This window comes from Aphis gossypii, chromosome 3 (assembly GCF_020184175.1).
Source record: "Aphis gossypii isolate Hap1 chromosome 3, ASM2018417v2, whole genome shotgun sequence".
NCBI lineage: Eukaryota > Metazoa > Arthropoda > Insecta > Hemiptera > Aphididae > Aphis > Aphis gossypii.
In genome coordinates, this window is record NC_065532.1 from 49,171,352 (window position 1) to 49,184,964 (window position 13,613).

The 13,613-nt window shown below is 23.8% G+C and overlaps 1 protein-coding gene and 1 long non-coding RNA gene across 3 annotated transcripts in view; both read right to left on the minus strand.

Annotated features, from left to right (window-relative positions):
• The window catches only part of LOC114130653 (uncharacterized), a 32,614-nt gene extending 21,619 nt beyond the window's left edge, over positions 1–10,995 (minus strand). The window contains exons 1-4 of one of the 2 annotated variants that reach the window (XM_050204237.1): positions 10,703–10,981; positions 4,163–4,321; positions 2,834–3,001; positions 1,905–2,271 (exon numbers count right to left, since the gene is read on the minus strand). In XM_050204237.1, coding sequence (XP_050060194.1) covers positions 2,095–2,271; positions 2,834–3,001; positions 4,163–4,321; positions 10,703–10,849 — 651 coding nt within the window. In that variant the 5' untranslated portion in view covers positions 10,850–10,981 and the 3' untranslated portion in view covers positions 1,905–2,094. Of the gene's footprint in view, positions 1–1,904; positions 2,272–2,833; positions 3,002–4,162; positions 4,322–10,702 lie in introns of those variants that run through there. The other variant, XM_050204236.1, reaches the window with a different exon arrangement.
• A 613-nt stretch (positions 10,996–11,608) lies between these two features.
• On the minus strand, positions 11,609–12,771 carry LOC126551291 (uncharacterized). Its single transcript, XR_007605162.1, has 2 exons — positions 12,367–12,771; positions 11,609–12,252 (listed from the first exon to the last, which is right to left on the minus strand). It is a non-coding gene; the product is annotated as an uncharacterized LOC126551291 (long non-coding RNA).
• Between the last annotated feature and the right edge of the window lie 842 nt (positions 12,772–13,613).

Consider the following 13,613-nt stretch of genomic DNA (forward strand, 5'->3'; position numbering starts at 1 on the left):
ATTTTTTGAATTATAACAAATATTTAATTACGTTTGAAGATAAATCGTTATCGTTACGCGATTTCGTAAATATTTAAAATTCAAACGCATATAAAATTTTTCCTATTGTGATGTTTCGAGTTTTCTCTATAAATATTTGAAGGAAAATTTATGAAAAACTTAGTGTTAAATTTTTTAAACTTAGATATAAACACTACTCTAACTATTTCATTATTTTAAAACTTCTATTCAATTTTATATTTTCCATAAATATACACTTTGGGTTTCGAGTTAATCACTGTGATAGGATTGTTAAATTGGATATAAACGATTTATGACTATTTTTAGCCACTATTAATAAATTTTTCATATTTAATGATTACGTATAATAGTACGTATTTATACTTTATTATATTATTATTGTTATTAAATTGTGTATCAATATTCAACAATAACTTACCGTAATAAAGTGTGAATAAGTCATGGTGTTGTTCTACAAATGGTAATTAAATCTTAAAAATAATCTATTATCTTGAACATTTATTGGGTGTGGTTATATTCATGTTATATTAGTAAGATATTTTGTATCCTCACAAGTTGTGGGTCACAACACTATTCATTTAAAATTAAAACAAAATAATTAAAAGTCGTATGAATACCATAACTGTATCATAAATATAGTGCTCTTGTATTTCTTTATTTCAATATTAATTACTGATTAATAATAATTTATTGTAATAGGTTATCAAATCATATAGGTTATACACTTTAAAAAATTTCTTAATTTCAATTTTTAACTTTAAATTAATACCTAAGGAAATTCATGTGATTATGTTGATAATGTTGTACCTTAGGTATTTTTAATTTATTTAAATATCAATAATTACATTACCTATATTAAATGTTATTTCCAAATTTTGTTAGTCATTTGTAAAATTAAGTAAGTACAAATTAAAAATTTGTAAATTTAGCCGTTTGATTTGTTCACTAATTACGTTAAAATTTAATTTATGTCTGTAGTAAAATAAATGTGTAGCAGAATAAAATATAAATAATAATATTTAATAGATACATACATACATAATAGATACCTTTTTCAAAGTATTGATACAATGATACATACTCAGAATATCGTGTATAAAGGATGGTATTAAAATAAAAAACAGTTATGGTTAGGTTTATTTCAATATATTACTGATATGAAATAGTTTACAGTTTGAATTATGATTTATGAATTATGTTTTAACTTTTACTTCATTGTAGTATTAATTAAAACAGAAAAAAACAAGACAAAACCATTTTTTATTTTTAAAATATTACCAATATTCAAAAAACATATTTCACGCTGGCCATTTTACGATTGGGGTAATAATTGTTGAATAATAAATTATTATATTACACATGAAAATGTATTATAGTAGCTATCATAGATCATTTTCATATATTATATCGGTTGTAAACCGAATATACGAGTATGTAATTTAAATAACAAAACATTAAGACTTTGAATGACTTTAAATAGGTCATAAATTATAACTAATTGTAAGTTTTAATTGTTATGATAATATTTACATGATAATGGTGCCTAGTTATTATTGATAGTCTAAGTATAATAATATGATAATGTAATAACTTTAATAAAAATAATAAATAAATATGATAATATGACAGTATAGACCAGGGGTGGCGAACCTTTTTTGGGTCAAGTGTCAACATTTAAAATCAAGTTTTTTGGAATATGCTCGCGTGCCAAAAAAAAAAAAATGAATTTTACTAGGTAAGATGAAAAGAAAAAGCATGCAATAATTACACACATTTTATTAGGTATATAATTAATAAATAAATAGTATATATGTAAGTTTTATTACAAACTTATAAATTTGATTCTTAAAATTTCTTTTAAGATAAATAATATTTGCGTGCCACTGAAATTTGGTCAACGTGCCACTTCTGGCACGCGTGCCATAGGTTCGCCACCCCTGGTATAGACTAACGTGGATAATGGGTGTTGAGAATTTTTCTAATGGACTCTGCATACAGTTTGGTCCTTATATAAATATATAGCTTATTATTCCCAGAGTCATTTATAAAGTCAAAATATTTATATTTATTTATTTATAAAGCCGTTTCCCATGGCCTTAACAGGCTTCCCTCAGCAGTTAAACAACCAACTATAGTATTATTTTTGTTTTTTACCTTACCGACAACTTTATATTTTCCATAAAAATATACTTTAGGAAAATTGTTGTCATTTATTAGTGTTACGTCGTATCCTGATGATGAATAAACACCCTGTAAATATTCAATAATAATATTAATAACACGTCAGCCATCACCTGACAATTGTTTTATATTTTATTATTTTTACAATACATGAAAAATATCTCTGTTTCTTTTAATAAATGTATATAATACTAAAATAATTTGATTTATTCGTTAAAAAGAGTTTTGTATACATAATTTTTGTTTCAATGTTTTCATTTTATTTTATGTTTGTTATGATTTATATTAAATGGTTATACTTTTATAAAACTATCATTGAAATTCCTTTCTAGAAAATATTGGAAAACAGCATTGAGAACTTATTTGCGCTTGTCTCTGCCATTTATTATTAAATCATCGACATTTTTTTTTATTAATATCATTCATACGATTATGCCAAGTATGAAAAAATTAATATTAAATGACCCTTGAATTCCGATTAATTTTTTTTTTTCATTTTATTAAAGATAGCTACATGTATTTATTTCAGTATATGGTAATAATGTGCGTTTATAATCTGATACCATATCAAACGATCACATTATTTAAACTATAACTTTGCGTACAATTATAATATATTATAATATATTACCTTTGGTATCGGGCAGTTTACGAATGGTGAATTGAAAGACTTTATAATCGAAAACCATGAATTTCCAAGAATACTTTTCGCTTTAGAACACGCATTATTAGTAACATAAATTAGAGAGTTTGGTTTCCAACCACCAGTTAAACTCCAAGAAGCGACATTTATATCTATCTAGGTACACAAAATATTAAAACAGATTCAATATTTTATTACTAAATAAAATTTTAAAATTGTTAATGTTTAGTAGAAAATAGTTTGACAATAATACAAAATTAAAAATTCCTATTAAATAATTATTATGATGTTGTGCAGATTGTTAGACTATTTTTAGAAGTACATTGATGTTAGGTTAAAAATACAGAAACATGATTTTAGTCAATAACAATAACTTCTAATATTAAAAAAAAAAAAATTGTACGATTATAATCAAAATATATTTAAAATTTAAATAGACAATCTTGATTTAAATTTTTAACTTTACAAATACAATTCAAAGTTATTATGAATTAAATGAACATTATAACCATACACCCGGGAAAAATCTTATTCATTATTGAGTTAAATTTGAATTTCATATTAGAGTGAAAACTCTGTGTATATGACAGCCATGGGTAATTAAAAAATGTCCACTGTAGGGAGTTTTCCACCATTGAAAAAAGCTCTACATAAAAAAATGACTAAATGTCCACTACAGGGAGATGCTATAGAGAATTGGTTATACATACACTTAAACATTGAAATATTTCCTTATTATTTATTATATATAATAGGTATGTATATGTATTAAAAAGTGGGTATAAAAATGTACCAAACATTAAAATTAAATATATAAATTTACCTGTGATTTGCTTATGCAAAATCGTTCTGTTGATTCACGAGCATTTAGATTTTTTCATTTTCTTACTTAAAATAATATTTATTTTTCTTCTAAGTTCAATCTTTTTCTTTTATTATTATTTATTTTAACGCAAGTACGTGTTCACATAATGTGCAGCATAAAACTGATAACCGAACCGTTTGTCATTTTTCGAATAACAAAACGATTAAGATAAGATAAAGTATAAACGAAATGTATTCAGATTAATATAGTACTTTTTTAACTTAAAAATTTTCGATATGTACATGTATTGTGTCCATTTATGAGAAGTAATTTTTAACTTTTGTATTAGTTTTTAGTGTCCACGTCCACTATTAGGAGTTTCACTATTAAGAAGTTATAATTTCTATTATGTGCATACATTTTTTCCGGGGAATTTAGAAGTTTCCACTAATGGGTCCACTATTGAGAGGTATCCATTAATAAAGGTTTCACTGTATATTTAATATACTTACTGTTAGAGAATCATCAAAAGGTATCTTCAATGAACAATTCCCTCTAACTTCGGTTGTATTAGATGACTTTTTACTCAAATATAAATTAGCCTTCAATGGTAGATTTTTTGGTTCATCTGCACATTGATAAATTGCTGCTGCTACAATTCTATATTCTCCCTATAAAAATACAATTTATGTACCACTTGAAATTTATTAAACAAATTTTCAATAACAAAAAATACATATTTTTTTTAATAAAAAGGACTTTATTTATTTAAAAAAGCTAAATTAGGCAAAAAATTTGTTTGCGTTTTTGAGATGACTAAAAAACCCACAATCATATATAATTTAAAAAAAATCATTTTGATATTTTACGATTTGTTTACATAAAACTAACAACCGAAGTGATGCTTAGTAATTTAGAATAAAATCAATATAATATTGTGTAGTGTGTATATAACTATTCCTATTACACCTTAAACATAGATCTAATTTGATACACATTTACCTTAAAATTTTCATTGTACTAGTAAAATAAAATATTACAATAGGATTCTCTATTATCGTGACTATCGTATAATTTTTTCACACTACTGAAAACATCATACAACATTTATAATAATGGTAATACAATACAACTACACATCAATCTGACACTGGCTCTAATCATCACTCATTATTTCTCTTTATTTAATGATTTTATCATAGATATATTATTATTTAAGCTACAGATATATCAAAATATAATATGATTAATATTGCTCTGATTTATAAGTAGGTATGTATTTATATATTTATATTAAATATGAACTGTGGCGTAGAGTGGTATTACCCACTTTCATTGAAATTATTATCGATTCTATATTCTCCTTATAACAATACAATTTATGTAGGTACCACTTGACATTTATTAAACACATTTTCAATAACAAAAAATGTATGTTTTTTTTAATAATAAAGGCATTTATTTTTTTACCAAAGGTAAATTAGGCAAAAGTTTTGTTTGCGTTTTTGAGATGGCTAAAAAACCTCGATCACATATAATAATTTAAATTAAATCATATTAATATTTTACGACCTGATTACATAAAATTAACAAACAAAGAGAGATTTAGTAATTTAGAATGAAATCAATACAATATTGTTGATTGTGTATATAACTATTACTATTACACTTTTAGGGTGAATCTAATGCTACTAATGCAAAACACTAGGTACAATAGGACTTTGTATTATCATAACCATAATTTTTTTTTACACTATTGAAAATATCATACAACGTTTATAATAGCCTATTATGTTATATTACCTATATTATATAATTAACTATTATTAATAGATAGGTGATACAAAATAACTACATCAATCTGATACTGCCTCATCATCCATTATTTCTATTTATTTAATGATTTTATCATAGATATATTTTATTTAAATTACAAATATATGCAGTAAATATAACATGATTAATATTGTTCTGATTTATAAGTATGTCTATATATATTTATATTAAATATCAACTGTAGAGTAGCGTGGTATTACCCACCTTCATTGAAATTATTATCGATTTTATCCATGCGTAATAAGTGTACGTCAGTAAAAATATGTTAATTATTATCATTAAATTTAAATCTAAAACATGTTGTACAGTATTTTTTTTTCTATTCGAACCTATTAAAATGTATGAAAATTAAAAATATTGGGGTATTAAAATACCTTAATACCTATTGCATTATAATCACAATAATCAATTTAATTACATTTAACTTCTATAACTTTTTCATACGAAAAGATTTGATTTCAACACAATTAGTTTATTATTTTTATTATTTTAAAACTTCTATTCAATTTTATATTTTCCATAAATGTAAAATTTGAATTTTGAGTTAATCACTGTGATATCATTGTCAAATTTGATATTATGAAAGATTTATGATTGGTTACATAAATAATTTTAAACAGATGCCTTTATGATAAATGATTTACTTCTATTTTTAGCCTATGTTATTAAAATTTTCATATTTAATTATTATATTTAAATGTATATGAATAATAATACATATTTATACTTTATTATAGTGTTGCTATTAAATTTTGTATCAATTCTAACTTACCGTAATTATGTGTGAATAGGCCCATGGCGATGTTTTACAAATGGTTATAAAATCTTAAAAATAATCTACTATCATGAACATATTTTATTGAGTGTGGTAGTATTCATATTATATGTTTCTTCCTCAGAACACTATTTATTTAAAATTAAAACAAAATAATTTTTGAGTTGTATGAATATATATTTCTATTACAAATATAAATTGTGCTTAATATATAATTCTTTGTTTCAATATTAATTACTCATTAATAATTTATTGCAATAGGTTTTTAAATTATATAGGCTATACATTTTTAACATTTTATAATTTAAATTTCAGTGAAGTTGGTAGTCGCACAATGTGAAAATGTTATTAGTTATTACCAAACTTTATTAAAAATGTGTAATACTTAAAATGTACTTAAGTAAAAATTGAAAATTTGTATATTAAGCCATTTATTCACGGATAACGTTAAAATTTAATTTATGCCTGTGTAGTGAAATAAATGTGTAGTAGAATAAAATATGAATAGTAATAATTATTATTTATTGACTTAGGACTGTCTTAGGTACATGACTATTTATTTAATACTATAATATCTCTGGTAAAATGAGTAAATACACAAGAAAACAGCTACAACATATTAAACTAATATTATAGATACAAGGTAGAAAATTATAAACGAATATTGATTTAATATAAGTTAAATTGAAGTTTACTGTACCGATCTCCTTATTTGAACAACAACAACCGATCAAAACTTAAATGTATAGGTTTAATTATTCAAGTTAAGACCTAATAAAAAATACTAATACCAATGTAATATGTAATAATACAAAGCAGCTCCTCAATAACTACCTATATCTGGACTTCCACAGATCACGACCGTTAAAAGCAACAATTTCGTTGCTATTATTTGTAACGTTTGATTGATAAAAACTTAATATCTCTAAACTCTGTAGTGTTCACAACTTAATTGTATTAAAACGTATTTTTTTGTTAATTTTTTTCAACATATATTTTATTATACTGACAAATTACGAAAACGAGTTCCGAATTAAGTACCGTTTTCAAAATTCTGATTCATATTCAGAATATTGAGTATGAAGAATGGTATTAAAATAAAACACTGTTATGGTAAGGTTTATTTCAATATATTACTGATATGAAATAGTTTACAGTTAGAATAATTATGATTTATGAATTATGTTTTAACTTTTACTTCATTGTAGTATTAATTTTAAGACAGAAAAAAAACAAGACAAAACCATTTTTTATTTTTAAAATATTACCAATATTCAAAAAACATACTTCATGCTGGTCATTTTATGATTGGGATGTTAGTTATTGAATAATAAATCATTATATTACACACGAAAATGTATTATAGTAGCTATCATAGATCGTTTTTAAATATCGATTGTAAACCGAATATATGTAACTTAAATAACAAACCATTAAGACTTTGAATGACTTTGAATAAGTCATAAATTATAACTAATTGTAAGTCTTAATTGTTATGATAGGTAATATTTACATGATAATGGTGCCTAGGGTAACCTGGCATTACAATAAAACCCATTTATGGTTAAGTACGTTTCAATATATTATTGATATGAAAAAGTATACAGTTAGAATTTGTAAATGATTTATAGCGTGGATAGCAAGTGTGGAGAATTTTTCTAATATACTGCAACTAGCTGTGTGTTTAGCCCTTATATTTGTATAATATGTTTTCAGAGTCATCAAATAAAGATTACTATCGATTGAATAAAACATTAAGGAGTCATGAATTACTCGTCAATTCATATGTAATAGACCAGAATTTATAACCATTAGCAATTAGAGAAGGTAAGTGTAAATTTATTAAGTCGATTCCCATGGCCGTACAAAGCTTAACTCAGCAGCTTTACAACCAACTACTTTATTATTTTTGTTTTTTAACTTACCGACATATTTATATTTCCCATAAAAATACACTTTAGGAAAATTGTTGTCATTTAAAAGTGTTGTGTCGTATCCTGATGATGTATAAACACCCTGTAAATATTCAATAGATGTATTATTGTATTAATAATATATCAGTCACACATGTAAATTGTTTAACCATTTTTTTTTTACAGTTGAACACTTGATGAATATTTCTATTTCATTTATTTATAAAAGTATAAGGGAATAAAATAACTTGATTTAGTCGTTAAAAAGATTTTTATATAGGAACATAATATTTGTTTCCATAGTTGTCCTTTATTATATAGTTGTCATGATTTATACTAAATGGTTATACTTCTACAAAACTATTATTGAATTTTCTGGCTGGAAAATATTTAGAAATTTAAATCTGCATAGCATTGAGAACCTATCAAGTACTTAGCATTCTACGTGTCCATATTGTAATGAAACCGGCGTTTGTCTATGTAACTTGTTCTTATCTCTGTCGTTTATTATTAAGCCATAGTATTTTTTTTTATTAATATCATGTATCAAATTGTGCTATGTGTAAAATAATTTACATTAAATGCCTCTTGTATTTCGTTTATTATTTCTTTTCATTTTATCAGAAATGGCTACATATGTAATTATTTCAGTATGTATGGTATTCATTTAGTTTTTATTTTTTTTTTTAATACTGGCTGCAGTTAAAAGTATAGAGTATCAAATTAAACAAAATAAAAGAACAATACGAAAATGAGTAATAGATATAACGAATGAAATATAAAAGGTAATAAAACAAAAGAAAAGAATTACAAATTATAACTTAAAAACTAAAAGACAGTCCTCATTAGCAATACGCAACATCCTATTCGACTTATTCAGTGGTTTGTTACAGGAATAATTTGACATACACAGTGAATAGTGAAAGAATAGGAAGAGTGGACCTGGACACAGAAAATTTTAAAGTTGACCTTGGAATGAAGTTCAGGGCAATCGAATTTATATTTTATATTATTTATATGGTATTCAACTGAGTGTATATTAAAATCTGATACCATATGAAATTATCACATAGAACACAGAACTATAACTTTGCATACAATTATATATAAATATAATTAGTATATATTCGATATTACCTTTGGTAGTGGGCAGTTAGTAGTTGGTGAATTAATAGCTTTTAGAAGTGAATACCATGAATTTCCCAGTATACTTTTCATTTTAGAACACGCATTATTAGTGACATACACCAGAGAGTTTGGTTTCCAACCACCCGTTAAACTCCAAGAAGCGAAATTTACATCAAACTAGGTACACAAAATATTAAAACAGATTCAATGTTATATTACTGAATAAAAGTTTAAAATTCCTTAATGTGTAGCTGAAAATAATTCGACATAAAACATAATTGGAAGTATCAATTAAATAATTATTATAGTGTGCAGTTTAATAGATAATTGTTAAAAGTACACTGATGTTCAAAAATATAATTATACAATAAAATTAATAAAAATATTATCAACGTATACTCGGGTAACCCAATTATTTGGATTAAATAATACTATACAAGTTTTATGACCACTGTTTATTACTTTTTTTATAATAGAATACATAAAAATTAAGCCTATCTACACTTCCAAAAATCTAGCCAATAAGACTACAACTACTTGAAATCAATTAAATTAAATATAATATGATTGACCTCTCATCTATAATAAATCATGGTTTTAATAATTGGAAAAAATATATAAATATGATTTTATTCTTAATAAATTTGTGAAATTATATGGAAATTATATTATATTTTTTTATTTTTTGAAGGAAATAGCAAAATATTAAAATTCAATACCAACATCTATAAAAAAAATTTGAAGAGGTATTTTAAATCATTCTAGATTTATTTTTATGTCGACTTGAGAATAATTTTAATGGACTTTTTAAAATTAAGTTATTAAAAATAAATTAATATTAATGAATTCCATGAAGTACCATATTTAAAAAAAAAAACCCATTCAAATAACATATTATTTCATTTTATTATTACTTTATAGTTACACTACACTGTTAATTATTATCAAATTATAATTCATTATCAGTTAATACTTGTTATTTCAAAAACACGACTTTTAATAAAAATGTTGAAAGTATAATCATGTATTTTTAAACATACCCAATATTCAATTTTTAAATTATTAGTGTAAGCATTTCAAAATTGTCTTAATGTAGAAAATAAAAATAATATACGTTATGATTTGATCTCATTTTACAGACTACAAGTTCAAATATGTGTAAAAAAAAATAAAAATTGTGTGATTGTATTAAAAATGTATTTATAATTTTAATGGACAAGGGTTTAAATTTGTAAAATTTAACAATTAAAATTAAAATATTTTATAAACATAATGGACATTATTTCCATAAATTTTGGAAAAATGTATTTAGATTGATATCATAATTATCATAGATAATAGATTGATGATATTTATTCAATGAACCAAATTTAAATTTTTATAATAATAAATACACTTACTATTAGAGAATCGTCAAAAGGTATTCCAAATGTAAAATTCCCTCTGATTTCGGTTGTATTAGATGTCTTTTTACTCGAATATATATTAAACTTCAACGGTGAATCTTTCGGTTCCTCTGAACATTGATACACTGCTGTTATTATCATTTTATATTCTCCCTATAACAATACAACGTATATACCTAACACTTGAAACATATTTAACAAATTTTCAATAACAAAAAATATATTTTTTTTATAATACAAGAATTTATTTTTATACCAAAGGTAAATTAGGCAAAAATTTTGTTTGCGCCTTTGAGATGGCTAAAAAACCCACACGGAAAAAAATAATTAGTTTTTTTAACTAAAAATATATGTACACTAGCCATAAAATGTAGTTCCGTATGGCATAGCCCAACATTTAGTTGCAAGTACCAAACGGTTATAGTTGCAAGATTAATAGTTAATTTGACTACAATTTATAGTTGCTAATTTTTTTAACAATATTATTTAGTTAAGTCAACTATTAATCTATTGTAAATATATAGTTGATACAACCAAAAGATATATTAGTCTTACTATAGCATCAGTCAAATTAACCAAGTCGATTTTCTGAAACAACTAAACAATGCAGTTGACAATTTATCTAACTAAATATTTAGTTAAACCAACTATTGTTATTTTTGACATTTATAGTAAATATAACTAAACCTTTTATAGTCATTACTATAATTTTAGTTAAATTTACTAATCATTTTTGTTTGAAATTGCTAAAAAATATAGTAGATTTTTCCAAGTCTATTAGCTAGTTTAATTTAAACTACTAATATTTTTGGGGTGATCAAGAAGTAGGAAAAAGAAAGTACAAGGACCTGTAAATATAAACAACATAAATTTCAAAAAAAAAAAATAAATACAGATTCATTAAGAATAATAAAATATTTATTAATAAAGAAATGTTTTTTTATACATAGTAGATAGTAGATACATAAAATTTTTGTATTACATATGTTTATGAAGATATATAAGATAAACCATTTGATAAGACACAATGAACAGTGGGATGTACACAGTCTAATTGTTCAACTGAACAACAAATTAATTTTTCAGTTAATTGCACATTATATGCTTGGAAATGCTCATCAAAATATTTATTCTCATAAATCTTACAAATAAAAAATGGTATATTATTGGTTTGAATAAATATAGATAAAATTAGTCCAAAAATTGGTAAAATATTTGGATTATCACTGAAATTAATAAGAACAGACATATTATTGCTATAGTAAGTGGTTCCTTTAAAATCAACCCATGAAACAAATATTGCATTTTCTAAAAATTCAAAAGGAGAACATAAAAATTCAACTTTACTATACTCGTGCCTTGTAGTTTCCGAAAGAGTTATTTGACGACCAAACTGCATATCAATAATATTATTATTTGATGACAAAACTCTGTATGCCAAACTAAGTTGATGTTTCAATGCTAAAGTATAAGGAGAGTTCTTACGAGATGTAATTGATTTAGCAGTTTCCTTAAGCTGTTTATGTTTTGATTGAAATATTTACCTATAATAAAAATGTGTTTTAAGTTATATTATGCTGTCCATATTATAGTATAAGCCCTGACTATATTATTTATAATTAATAACAAGATAAGCATAAAAAAAAATATTAACTTACCTTTAAATTTTTCAATCATATCTTCAAATCCCCATTCGGATAAAATATTTTTAGTGAAGTCGTCCATTGAAATTTAAAGCAATACAATTTTACGAGTAACAATGTTTAACGGTTACGGATTAACGTCGGCAGACGGCTTGTGACTAGTTGTTGTGACGGGACTCGAAGGGACTACGGTAGACACTAGACAGACTGGCGACTGCGAAAGGCGCGAGCGGGGATCCAGAGATTAAACAAAATTAACTAAACGTATAGTAGATCCAACTAAACAATCTAGTGAAACTCTTAAATAACCACACCATTTTAGTTACTTCAACTAACTTTATCAGTAGAATAATTATATTTTTTAACTATAAAATTCTAGTTCAGTTTACTATACCATTTAAGTAAATCTAACTAAAAATTAATTACTTTAACTAAATTTCTGCCAACTAAAAATATTTAGTTTATATTTTTTTCCGTGCATAATCACAAATAATTTAAATAAAATCATTTTGATGTTTTATGACCGGTTTACAAAAAACCATCAACCAAAGTGAGGTTTTGTAATTGAGAATAAAACCAATATATAGTGTATTGCGTAAATAATTATTGCTATTACACTTTTAATATGAATCTAATTTTATACTTATTTACATTAAAACTTTCATTGTACTACTAATATTAAATACTATAATGGGACTTTGTATTATCATTGCCGTAATATAATTTTTTTTCACACTACTGAAAACATCATACATTATTTATAATAGGTAATACAATACAACTTATACATCAATCTGGCACAAATCATCATCCATTATTTCTCTTTATTTAATGATTTTATCATAGATATATTATTATTTGAACTGTAGATATATCAAATTATAATATAATTAAAATTCTTCTGATAAATAATAATATCTTTAATCTTAATACATTTAGATTAAATATTAACTGTAGAGTAAAGTGATATTGGTATTACCCTCCTCCATTGAAATTATAAGCGATTTTATCCATGTGTAATAACTAATAAGTGTAAATCTGTGACAATATATTAATAATCATTACAAAATGTTGCAAAGAATTTGTTATTCTATTCAATACAGTTAATATTTATGAAGATTTAAAATATTAATTAATTGATTTGTCCATGATATGAGTAGGGCTGTGATAGACATGACGTGTCTCCCGCCCCACTCTTAGTTTTTTTTTGTTTTACGATTAAGCTAAATGTTTGCAAATTGTGAAAATATTCTTGCAAATTG